The sequence below is a fragment of the Triturus cristatus genome, chromosome 7, assembly GCF_964204655.1.
Source record: "Triturus cristatus chromosome 7, aTriCri1.1, whole genome shotgun sequence".
In the NCBI taxonomy this organism is placed as follows: domain Eukaryota; kingdom Metazoa; phylum Chordata; class Amphibia; order Caudata; family Salamandridae; genus Triturus; species Triturus cristatus.
The window spans coordinates 1489351571-1489364540 of NC_140590.1; the positions used below are offsets into that span (position 1 = coordinate 1489351571).

Genomic DNA, 12970 nt, shown 5'->3' on the forward strand with positions numbered 1-12970 from the left:
CCAGCTCTTTTCCTTGGAAGAGGCTCCTCTTGATTCTAGAGGTAATCTAATTCTCTGGGGTTTAAGGTACAATACTTATACGCCATTTTGGCTTTGTTCTCTTTGTGGCAAGGGTCTCTGAGTCCAGTCAAAACTAGCTCTGCCTTCTCTGGTCCAGCTTCACTACAAGGGGTGGAGACAGAATTGTGCAGAGGAGACACTGCCTATTCAGGTGCAAGTGAAAACTCCTCGCACCATTCTAAATGCATCCATGGTCTTTTCAGCTCATCGCTGAGCCGCCCAGGAAAGACAGGAAACACCTCAACCCCCCTTGTGGCTGTCCACATTTAATGCACATCCCCAGCCCCTGCCACTCCAATACCAGACAGTCAAAACACAAAGCAGCAGAGGCACACAGAATAGTTAGATAAGAAAATGCCTACTTTATAAAAGTGTCTTCCAAAGGCACGTGGATAACGCAACCCATCTATCGCACTGCTGAATGGAGCTTTTTCCCAGTAAACCACTAGTGATGGGCAACAATTCAGGCATGTGAATCTATGAGAGATATCAACACTATAGAGCTATAGTTTGTGAAAATAACTTGCTTCGTAATCCGCCCAGGGCTAATGCTCTGAGACAGATACCTATGAATGGCAAAGAGGAACAAATAGGAATGGGCATCATATAGCTGCAATAATAATGCTGTGACGAGTCTACCCATGAGCAAAAGAAGCCTTGCTGTTATACAAACAGTTATCCTATATTTTCAGAGGAATTCACCAATGAGTGACATAGGAATAGGCATTAACCAACCATTATATATTGTATTGCAACTCTCGTGACCCACTGCAATAATGCATGTGCCCTCACAGATCTGTTTGATCACATGGTCACAGGTTAGATTCCAGGTGGTCCACTCAAGCTATTTTTCGTCTGAGGTCAGTAAAAGGATTACCATTAAGTTGGGTTTCAACCTTTTATTCAGTGCCAAGATGCAGCAAGGAGTGATCTTGCCCTTTGCAGATACACATTCTACACTTTGTAAGTTATTGGGTTATAGTTTTCACCGTACAGCAGAGAACCATACCAGAAAGACATGTTTTCTGACACCCATTTTTGGCCACCAGTCTTAAAATATATACTTCAATAATTTTTAGCACCAAAGTATACAACTTTGGACACAGTAATGCTTTCCCAACACAACTCCTTAGATAGAACACAAATAGCCCTTCCATAGCGCACTGAATAACAAGAAATTCCACAATGGTAATGTGACATTACTGGGTATCACCTCTGGAAAGTCCAAATCCTCGCCCCGCAGCTATTTGGAAAACAGCAAAGTTGAGCGGGCAGAGAGGAAAGGAGCCATAGGAACAAGGTAGTCACGTTATCAGTTCAAGCATCAATCTTAATATACTGACTCCATTACCACCCTCCTACAGAGCTATTTTCACTATGCTTTGTTATCATTAACCTGAGGGAACATCTATATATGGACCATGGATCAGTAGCTATCATCTCTTTGAGTTCCATTTTATCTCATTAACAAAAGAGGAATGGTTCAGCAACTTCCACAGGGGAAAAATGAGTTTTGCCCTTCATTACCACCTTCTGCCTTGCAAGATGCCACAATGAAATATTGCATCCTAGAGCAATCAAGTATTTTTTAAAGCACTGGGGTTGTTAGTGCTGCCTCAAAGTCGGCCTACTGTACTCTGAGAAAAAACAGAATTGTTCCTTTGTGCAGCTTTATATTTCCCCTCTGCTGCATTGCATGCTGGACATTGCAATGTCATCAGTGAGATCACCAATGATGTCATTTACCATGTAATGAGGGGTGTATTTTGTGGGAGGTCACCAGCAGTGCTTGACAGTGGTGCAAATTATGACAGTCCTGTAACATGAAAAGCAGGCACTCCAAGGAATGTGGTTCCAAATCAAATTTGTTAACCAAAAATTCATGGTAGCCAACATCAAATCATTTTTCTATTCTCATGTTTTTGTTCACAATAGTGATACAGAGTTTTTAAGTCATTTTTAAAGAAACACCTCATGACTCAATAGTGCACTGAAAGATTGAACATAGAAAGCATCCTTGTTTTCAGTGTTTGTTGGTGACATCTCATAATGTTACAAAACATTCACATTTCATTAATTGAATTGACTGAAATCAATTCATTTTACAAGTGAAAGCATTAAGAGGGAACAAAACAGCTGAATTCGAAGAAAATGCAACACAATAACAATCCAACACCCATTTGCGAAAATAGGTTCAGGTTTAAAAATAGAACACCGCAATGACAGACATCTACTAGGGTAAACAGCGTTTACTTCGCATGCGATACTTCGCATGCCATTACAACGCGGACGTTAGTACAACCGCGTTGTTACTTTGCAAACCTTTACTACGCAAGTCGGAACAGCGACTTGCGTTAGGGGGGAGAAGGTGTTGGATTTAAAATCCAACACCTTCCCTAGTGTCCGCATAGACTGGAGTTGGATAGTAAATTATACTATCCAAACATCCAGCACCCCCTACTGCAATTCGTTGTTCCGAATTGCGTAGTAAAGGTATGCGAACTAACAAAGCGGTCGTACTAACGACCGCGTTGTAATGGCATGCGAAATAAACGCATGCTAAGTAACAAGTGATATTCATCTACTAGATGTTTCCAGAAATAGCAATTTTTAAAGGAACAATAAATCACAAGTTTTCACATAGCTCAATAAATCAGTGTAATCTACTGCAACTCACAGTTTAGTTGGGGTTAGCCAGAATATGTAATTTAGAAACAGCTATAAGGGCATACTTGTGGTGACCATATCTCCGGCAGGGAGCCAGTCATAGGAACCAACAAGGTCAAGTGGAACATTTACCTCACAAGGAAAGCAGTCTAAAGTCCAAATCCAGTGTTAATGGCCAACCCACCAAAGACTTCAATAGAGCGGTTCTAGTGCCACTGATACAAGATGCTGAAAATGCTGTAGGATGCTGACGATGCTGTGCGATCGATGAGGGGCTTCCTGGGACTACTCCTCAGTTCACGGCCTTAGCGGGGTAACTTTGGCCACAGGGGTCGATGTCCCTCAAAGCCATGATGGGTCCAGTAAAAGTCCAATTGCTACTCATTTACTGGCCACTGGTAACAATGAAACCAGTGGTTCTCTTTGGCAAACCCTGTGTACTCCTTGGGGGACCAAACTACACTCTGACTACTCTCCCAGGTCCAACAGGCTCAAGTGCAACTTTTGAGCATCGTTACTCAGCCTTTCTAGCTGCATGTCGGTGGCCAGTGAGGGTCAAGTGTACTTCAGTTTTAGTGGCACTGTATTTGTAACAAGAAGTCAGCCAAATGAATCTTGGAGTTACCTTCCATGTCTGTGGCTTGGAGACAACTTTTCCTTGAGCGGCAGACCACAAGTACAGTCCTTTCTTTGCTAGCCCAAGACGTAGCAGGTACAGTTCAGTCTTTCATGCAGCCTCTCTTTGCTGGGTCTCAGGAATGGCAGGGAAGTCCTTCTTTGGTCCTCTTTACAGTTCATATATAATCTGGTATCTGTGTGCCAGGGGTGCCACTTTTATGCCTGTTTCTTGCCCAGGGAGATGTAGTGACTGCCTAGCCAATGGGGTACCAGGTTCCCTTCCACCTGAAGACAACTTTCTGTGAACTGTGGCATCTAGCTAGCCCAGAATGTACCATGTTGCCCACTCCCAACATGGCAATACCCTTCTCTTGGTGTGTGGAGCTCCCAAGCCCATCCCAGATGTGTGGCTACCTTGGGGCTACAATCTGCTGGAAAAACGGTATGGCAACCGCTTCTTCCTCTCTGTCTGAGATGTCAGCCAAGCTGCTAATACAAAAGAGCACCGTCTCTCATGTGTGACTGCCATTTGCCACTCAAAAGCAGTTTTTTCCTTTGAAGCTCGCCCTTTAGGCTCACACCTTGCTTGGCCATCTTGCCAGGAGGAGGTTGCACCTCTTCAGTCAGCAGGCCCTTTGTGATCTTTTCTGAGAGTCGTTCTCACCTCTCCTGAGGAGAGCAGAAGGCTGTCTCAAGGATAGCAACTTCTGTGAAACAGTAAACAGTCACTGGAAACTTTAGGCAACAAAGTGACAGCTTTCTAAAATTGACATTTGTGCAAAAAGTACATTAAATGCAACTTGAGCATCATGGATGGTTAAATGTAGCGATTCTTTTAACACCTTGAAGTACCATACATTGTAATCCTATTCAGACATTAGCACTGCTGAATTGTCCTTGTTTAATTCTGTACTTTCAAATGGGGATACTAGACTTTCCACAGTAAAAATGAAAATGCACTGTTTTTACTTTCAAGAAATGTAAAGCTAGTAAAACACATGGCCATCTTTTCAATATAATCCACCCTGTCTATAGGGTTCAGTGGCCTACCTCAGGAGTGACATATCAATATTTTAAAAAGAAGGTTTGGACTTTGAAATTACTTTTAATGCCAAAGTCGAGATAGCAGTTTAAAAACTGCTCAGCCAGCCAGCATGGGCTGGCTGGGAGTCATGCGTAGCTTTGTCATACTCTTGGTGGTACAGTAAGCACTGCAGTCCATGAGGGACACTTCAACTTTTACATCCTGGGTACACCTGGTACCATATAACTGTGATTTATAAGTAAGTTAACTTATGCCAATTGAGGGTGAGCAAATTAGGCAAATGTTTTTACGGGTTATAGCACTGCCAATGGGGCCTGCTTGGATGGACCCAGTGAATTTACTGATTTGAAAAAACAGCAGCATCTTTCCATATGCTTGGGGTGATCATGCAAAAAGAGGCATGTCAATATATAATGATCTCCTCCATATTTTGCTTGTTCTTGTCAGTATCATGGCAATGATAATATGGTATCGTAATGCATCTGTAGCTGATTTTCTGACTTTCCACCCAATAGAAAGCATTATGCAAATACAAAGGTGAGTATGTCAGTTAAGGATAGAATGGTTAATGGGATTGGACTAAGAGAGGGAGTATGTAGGGGTTCCTTCCGAGATGGTGAAAAGGTGAGTACTGCATTTAGGTCACACAAGTATGAGTGAATGATAGAAAGTGGAAGGTGACTTATTTAGTTCAAAGCTACATAAATACGACTTCCAAAATATTTTCCTAAGAGAAAGCTTGTTTTGTTAATTATTTTTGTTTTAGTTGCCCGATCTTTTGACGACAGTTCAAGGTGCATTGAATACAAATCTGAAAAAGGTGACAGGTATGTTTCCAAATGTAATTTATTTGTTCCCATTGTTAACTATTTCTGCATTTCCCTGACTCTCTTTGTTTCTCTTTCTCTCACTCTCATTCTTTGTCTTTCAATATATATGTATGTATGAAAACATAGTTAAACATATCTATGGTTATGAGTTAATACCAAGAAAACACTGATATTCACCAGTTATGTTTACTTCCACAAGCCATAACTCGTACAAGAGCTCTGCAAACCATAACTCCCACAACAAATGTAAGGCTTATGATCTCAGTCTTAATGGGACAGATTCAATTACAAAAGTTATTTGTGTGTGCATCTTTTCCTCTTTCATGCTTTCATATATACATAAAAATATTTATGCCTGGTTGTCCTTGTGAATGTATATATGTATATATATATGTATATATATATATATATATATATATATATATATATATATATATATATATATATATATAAGTCTCTGAAAATACAAAAGTTAAAGTGCTGTTATAGTTAGCAACTTTAAAAGTTTGCTTTACATTTTTAAAAACTTTGAAATTCAATGAAGAAAAATAAAGGTTAGAGGGGCAATATAATTAGGTGAAAATCTCAGTTAAAGCATGCCATTTTATACTACCAAACCCACTGAAATTCACCATTTATAGTTATCTCAAGTAACTATAACTAGTACCCTAAAAACACTATAACTTGCAACACTGCCATGCACAGTGTTGTTATCAAAGATGTTGTTTCAGATGTTGCACTGATGGTATCAATGATGTCAAAGAGCATGTCAGGAGTGTTGTAATATTTGAGGTCTTTTTAGATGTCGTCAGTGATGTCATTAATGATTTAATTTATCATGACATGAGTGACATAATATCATAATATGTGAGGTCATATACAGTGCATTAGGGGGGTGCATGTGATAGTCAGTTCACTGAATAACTGCTGAAATTTAGTTTTTTGTTTTGTTTTTAAGCTTTAGTTTTTCACTCAATTCAACGCCTATCTATAACACTACTTTAACCTTTGCTTGGTTAGTGAATTTCTATTTTTTTTAAGTTAAGCAAATATCTTGAAGCCATTTCTAAGTATAATTTTACTTTAACCATTTTTTTGCGAATGTCTTTGTTTTTTTAAAGTTAGAGAAGATCACATGACCATACCTGACTAAAAGGCCTATTTAATCTTTTTTTGCTATAGGAAGGTCTAGGCTTATTAGAACATGTTCAGTCAGCATCTCCTTAGCGCACTGCCTTTAACCATTTGCAAAGGGGAGCTCCTACTACTTGCAATCAGTTATCCATCTGTATGCCATTGCCCCCACCTCCTGCCCTTCTTACTAAGCTTGCTGCCCTGCCTCCTTCCTGCCTGCCCTCCGTTCTCCATTTGCATGCCCTTGCCACTCTCACCGGCCCTCTGTGGTCCCTTGAGCTGGCCCTGCCATCCTGCCGTCTGTAGTAATTTTGCTAGTCCTGCCCATGGCCCCCACCCTCTGCCCTTCATTTTACATGTGCATGACCCTGCCCCACCCATCTGTCTTCCGTGGTTTATTATACAGGCCCTGCCCATGCCATGGGCAGTCTGTTGCCCCTATCACCCTTCTGCCTGCCTTCCGTTCACCATCTGCATGCCATTGCCCCTTCCCACCAGCCCTCTATGGACAGCTTAATTCCTCAGCCATGTCTGGCTGCCCTATGTGTTCAGCTTGCTCTCGTTGCACCAGCCCCCTTCTCCCTGCACTGTGTTCTCTATGCGTGTCCCTACCCATTCCCTTCTTCCCTCCATGCTCTGCAGTGCTGCCCCTCTCCATACAGGCCTGTCCTCTGTGGCCAGCTTGCCGGCACTAACCCTCTCCTACCTACCCTCTGCTGGTCGAGTCTGTGCCTTACCCCCTTCCACCTGCTGCCTTTGCCTCTCCCACTTACCCTCAGTGGTTAGCTTATTGTGCTTACCCGTGCGTCTTCCCCCGGTAGTCCGAGTCCATGCCCTTGTCCACTCACGCCAGAACTGAATGGTATGTAGCGCTGCCACTGCCCCTTGCCTGACCTGCTTTGTTAGCTTGCAGCCCTTTTACTCCATGCCTTCCGTTCTATGTGTGTGTGCCCATGCCCGTTCACTCCTGTCCTCCATATTCCATTGAGCTGCCACTGGCCCTCCAGCCTGCCCTGTTTAGTGCATTTTGCTGCCACTGCCCCTTCCACCTGCTCAGCATTCTCAGCTTGCTGGCCCAGTCTCTGCTCCTATCCCCTCCCTACTGCACTTCATGCTGCCATTGCCCCTCCTGCTTGATCTACTGGTCTGTTGTGCAGCCAGTGCCCTTCCTGTCCATCCTGCATAATGAGCGTGTGCGTGTGTGTTTGTGTATGTGTGTGTGTAGATATTACCTACTGGCGATCACCAGTAGGTAATTATAGTTAAGACCTAGTTTCCATAGACAAAGTGTATATTGTTTTGCTAATAACTTTGGTGCCGTTTGTTGAATTTTCACAAAAATTTCCAAACAGGTGTACTGGTCATTTCGGCTGCTGTTAGGAAACTTTTGGTGTGATTTGTTAAGCCGGCTCTGAGAAATGCTGGGGTCCCACAAACTTTTTTTCCCTTCCAATTTCCCAGGGGGAATGTGAACATGGCTGCAGCCCGAACCACTGGACGGAATCACACTAACCTAGCTCTTGGTCCAGAAAGAGATATTTGTCTAATATGGTCTAATTTGGTGAAAATCCATAAAGTAGTTTTTGAGTTATTGAAGAAAAAAAAGAATTATAGATGTTTGGAGACGCGGAGAGTTAACCAATCCGACAGTTCTCATGCTGAGACCTGATTAGCTGCCAACACTTCAACCAGACAGCCATCTTGGGACTCACACTTTTCTGAGTCCCCCCAAAAAAGGTGAGAAAAAACAGGAGGGCGGAGTAGGAATACCCTGACCTGCTATAGGCCAGGTGATGGAGTCCAGGGGGTGAAAAACATTTTTTCTCAATTGTGCCACAATTCTGTTCTTGTTTTTGATAATGTACTCTGGGTAGGCCTGATTCTAAAGGGATTATTATTATTGGGAGGACATGAGCCACCCTATTTTACAAAAGCATTGTGTTAGCTAACATTGGTGTTTAACTCAGCGATTTCTATTCAAAACATTCTTAAAGTCCAATCATGATGTGTACCAGGTTTGTTATTATTTCTTAGAGGAGTGCTTGCAAGGGTTCACTGATAGAATATCGATGACAAAAATATCAATGTTCAAAATATCAAGAAAAAATATAGACTACAAATATATCGACTTCCATAGCCACACAGGTAAGTACAAAAATATTTAATCAAAAATATTGATGTAAATATATGTAAATATCAATTTAAATATATTAAATATTAATATTTATTTTAACAACATGAATTACATTTAATATACATTTTAACCAAATATAAGAAATAAACTTAATAATAAAAGATAAACACACAAACACAATAATTTATATATATAATATATATATTTAATTTCAAATAATTAATAAAATAGTATCTTTAATTTATTTAAAAACTTTAGAATTATACAAAAATAAAAAATATATTTCTCAATAATTTAAAATATTAAAAAAATGTATATAATATATAAAATAATTATTTAAAAAAAATAAAAAATACATTTCCCAATACAATCAGTGCAACAGTAGGGAAAGTGTTGGATAGCAAAATAATTACATTTACTTTTCCAACTCCAGCGAGTGCAACAGAAGGGAAAGTGTTGTGTAGTGGAGGAGTAAAAATGTATATTCTCACTCCAGTGAGTGCAACAGTAGGGAAAGTGTTGGATAGCAGAGGGGTAAACATTTAACAACTATGTATTAAGTAATTAAATACAAATTATTTCCCACCATTTACTCCTATAAACACCAAAACACACACCTAAAATTAATTACACAATTACCATAATCAATTACCAATTAAATATTTTAAATAATTAACAACCAATTAAATATTAATTAATAGTAAATTACTTTACTAATGTGACACTATAACATTTCAATTAAACAAATGTTAATAAATACAAAAAAATTAATACATTTAATATAATTAAATTACTTCCCACCCTATTCCCCTATAAACCCACAACACACTATAGAACTAAAAACGCAAAATTCAAATAAAAACAAATAATAACTAATAAAAATGTAACACATGTATTAAAAATACAAACTAATGTTATACAAAAAAACATACAAGACATACATATAAAATATATACTAAAATACATAACATTAATAAACAAATAATATTTTTAACAACTATATTTTTGCAAACGATATTAAACACTTCGATATTTTTAAAATCGATATTAGTTACCTTAAGTCGATATTCTTGACCACAATATTCTTGCTGTCGATATTTCTGACCCACGATATTTGCAACTTGATATTTGTGCAACTCAATATTTTTGATTCGATATTCTGTCTCTGCACCGCTTGCAAGGAAGCAAGCTGATATTGCCTTTTTTAAAGGTAGGCGGCACAATTACCTTTTAAATGATATTAACACAAATAGCATTCTTAGCTGCTCTGCCCCAAACACAGGCAGTAAAACATATGCTGTCCAGACCTATGCAAGTCTCACAGAGTCTTGTTTGCAACAGTTTATCAGTATATGTAGCATCCCTTCCTAGAAGCACCCCGGCAGGGAGTGACTTAGTGCATGCACTGCACCTTGAGGTCGCTTCAGCGACCCATGCCCAGCGCTGTGGCTGCAAACGGGAGCCCTCAATTGCTAATGCCAGCTGCTCGCAGATCTCTTGAGGACCTCGGAGTGGTAACATATTCCTCAGTTTGCAGACAAGGATTGTTGGGATGAAGAGGCAGAGAAAGTGAAGGGCAGCAAGGCCAGTGAGGGAGCCCTGTGGGTTTAGGAGGTCAGCTCTCCCTGGCAGTCTCTTAACATTGTCCCCCTACCCAGTGTTCATCCACATAAATCACTTTGTGCAGCCGCTCGATACAAGCCCCGTCAGCTGCCTGAGAAGACAAAGTCCTGAGGTTTCCAAGGAGCCAGGAAGAGACGCCTTTCGACGACAAAAAATTGTGACGTGCCAGCACATAAATCCAGTCCGCAGGTCCGGTGATCAGCAGCAGAAAGTGACCACACGGAACTCTGCGCCTCCTCACCACGTGAACATCAATACAACTTCCATCCCAAAAGGCAATCGATAGCAGTTCCAGACCCCTTAATCAATAGCCGTGTGAATTACAGCAACTAAGCACAACACCGCATATCGCGAACACCAAAGCAGATGGCAAAAACCTGCTTAATTCGTGGAGCAAGCCTTGGCAGTCTGACAAAACAAGAAGACAAGCGCACAGCAAGTTTGAACTTACCTGAAAACCACCCACATAGTGGAAGTACCAGGAACTGCGATCCCAGTAAAACAATAACAGTACACCTCAGTGCTAGTAAAACCCACCACAAAAAAGAAATCTCAAACTACCAAAACAGCACAAAAATTCTCAATTAAATTGATATTTAATTGTGATAAAAGCAGAAAAACAATTGTCACTCACCTATACTTTCCCCCAAGATAACGGAAAGGTTTACAAATTACAACAAAGGCAACAAATCATGAAATAAGTGATAACACATCTCCACATTCATAGTGTGAATGCAAACATAGAGCGGTTAGCAATGAGAGAGGTCACATTGTTATCTGGGATATAAAACCTTAATGCAAAATAAGTTAAATATATATCTCTGGAGACAACATACTGTCTACGGTTTTCTCTTTGCCTAAAAGCATCCAGTTAAAGCATATGGAAGTTGCGTCCAAAATGCCTGAATTGGCCCAGTGTCATTGGGATGTTATAGTTAGGAATTAGATTTTTAAAAAGCCTAAGCAATTCGCTAAAAAAACAAAGGTTACAGGGACGTTATAGTTAGTTTAATAATTTACACACAAAGAGCAATAGAAATTCAGTTATTGTCGGAGGTATTTCAAGAAACTATAACTCATGCCCTCAAGTAACTTGAACTCGTGCCCTCTCCATTAGGGGTGGGTGGAATTTGCGAAATCCACTTTCGCAAATTATCGCGAAAATGTTTAAAATTATCGCAAACAAGCGGAAATATCGCGAAGATGCGGAAGTTTTTTTCCCGCATGTTCGCGAGATTTTCTGCATGGTTGCAGGTCGCCAACTTACCCATATGGTTGCTCGCGGGCGCGGCCATCTTGTTTTGAGTTGTCTCGCGGTGCATGATCACGAGACGAAAGACGTGATCGCGCGACGCATGACGTCACTGCGGGCGCGAACTGTCGCGAGACAGCGCAAATGGCTAAAAACAATACAACATCTCATGGAGAACGCGACCGGATCAAGAAAACTTGTCAGCGAATGCAGGGATTCAGGTAAGGCGATCGCGCGCACGCGAGAATGTATTATTTTACAGCGCGAGCAAGAAACAAATTATCGCCAAGCTGCGGAAACTGGAAATTTAGACATTTTCGCGCTCTCCGCGGAACGTGAAAATGTCAAATTATTGCAATTTCCGCAAACGGAACGAAATTTTCGCCCAGGCATACTCTCCATGCACTGCAAATTTCCCCCATTACATCACTCATTATATCTTCTATGACATCATTGATAATATCACAAAAAATTTGCTGTGAAAATATTGATGAGAAGACTGTGTACGGCGGGGGCGTGAGTTATAGATACCTTAGGACATGAGTTATAGTTTCTTAAGATAACTCTAACTCTAACTGCTGAATTTCTTTTGTTTTGCGTCTATAAATTCTGAGCCTAACTATAACATCCCTGTAACTTTTCTCTGTGTGTGTGTGTGTGTGTATATATATATATATATATATATATATATATTCACTGAAAAAACCAAGGGTTACAGGGACGTTATAGTTAGTGTCAGATTTCACTCATACAAAACCAGTGAAATTCAGCAGTTGTAGTTAGCTGAGCTAACTATAACTCGCACACCTGCAATTCACTGCTTATGATCTCACATAGTATATCACTTATGACATAGTCAGTGACATCATTGATTACATCACTGATGACATCTCAAATGACATCACTGATGACATCACCCAGTGACTGTGTGTGTTTTCAAAAAGTTTATCAGTGTTAAATATACATATCAAGGTGTATTGGCAAATAAGTGAGTGTATGAGTGCCTGTATGGATGATTCAGTGAGTGCGTGACTGACTGTATAGGTGAGTGATTATGTGTCTCAGTGATTGTATGGGTGAGTGACTGGTTGTGTGAATGTTTGTATCAGTCTGGTAGTTGATGTCTAAAGGTGGTATGGGTGAGTGAGTGGGTACGTGAGTGGCGGTTTGGTGTGAGTGATTGGTTATCTGAGTACCTGTATGGATGTCTGACTGTCTGTGTGGGTGGGTGATGGGGTGTGTGACTATCTGTATGGAAGAGTGAGCGGATAAGTCATTGGCTGTATTGGTGAGTGAGTAGGTGGATGAGTGGCTGTATAGGTGAGTGAGTGGATTTGTCTGTAGATCTATGAATCAGTGAGTGAGTGTGTAAGTACTGGTATGGGTCAGTGAATGGGTTTGTAAATGGTTGTTTCGGAGTGGGTGTATGAAAGGTTCTATGGGGGTGTGAGTAGGTGTGTTAGTAATGTTGTGGATGATGTCATCAGTGATATCATCAGTGATGTCATTTGAGATGTCATCAGTGATGTCATGAATGATGTAATATGTGAGGTCATAAGCAGTACATTGCAGGGGCATAAGTTATAGTTAGATCAGTGAAATCTGAG

The 12970-nt window shown here is 40.5% G+C and overlaps 1 protein-coding gene across 1 annotated transcript in view; it reads left to right on the forward strand.

Annotated features, from left to right (window-relative positions):
- Positions 1-12970, forward strand: part of LOC146812239 (uncharacterized) — a 303094-nt gene that overhangs the window by 152926 nt on the left and 137198 nt on the right. The window contains exon 8 of the mRNA XM_085615147.1: positions 5157-5217. Coding sequence (XP_085471273.1) covers positions 5157-5217 — 61 coding nt within the window. The remainder of the gene's footprint in view (positions 1-5156; positions 5218-12970) is intronic.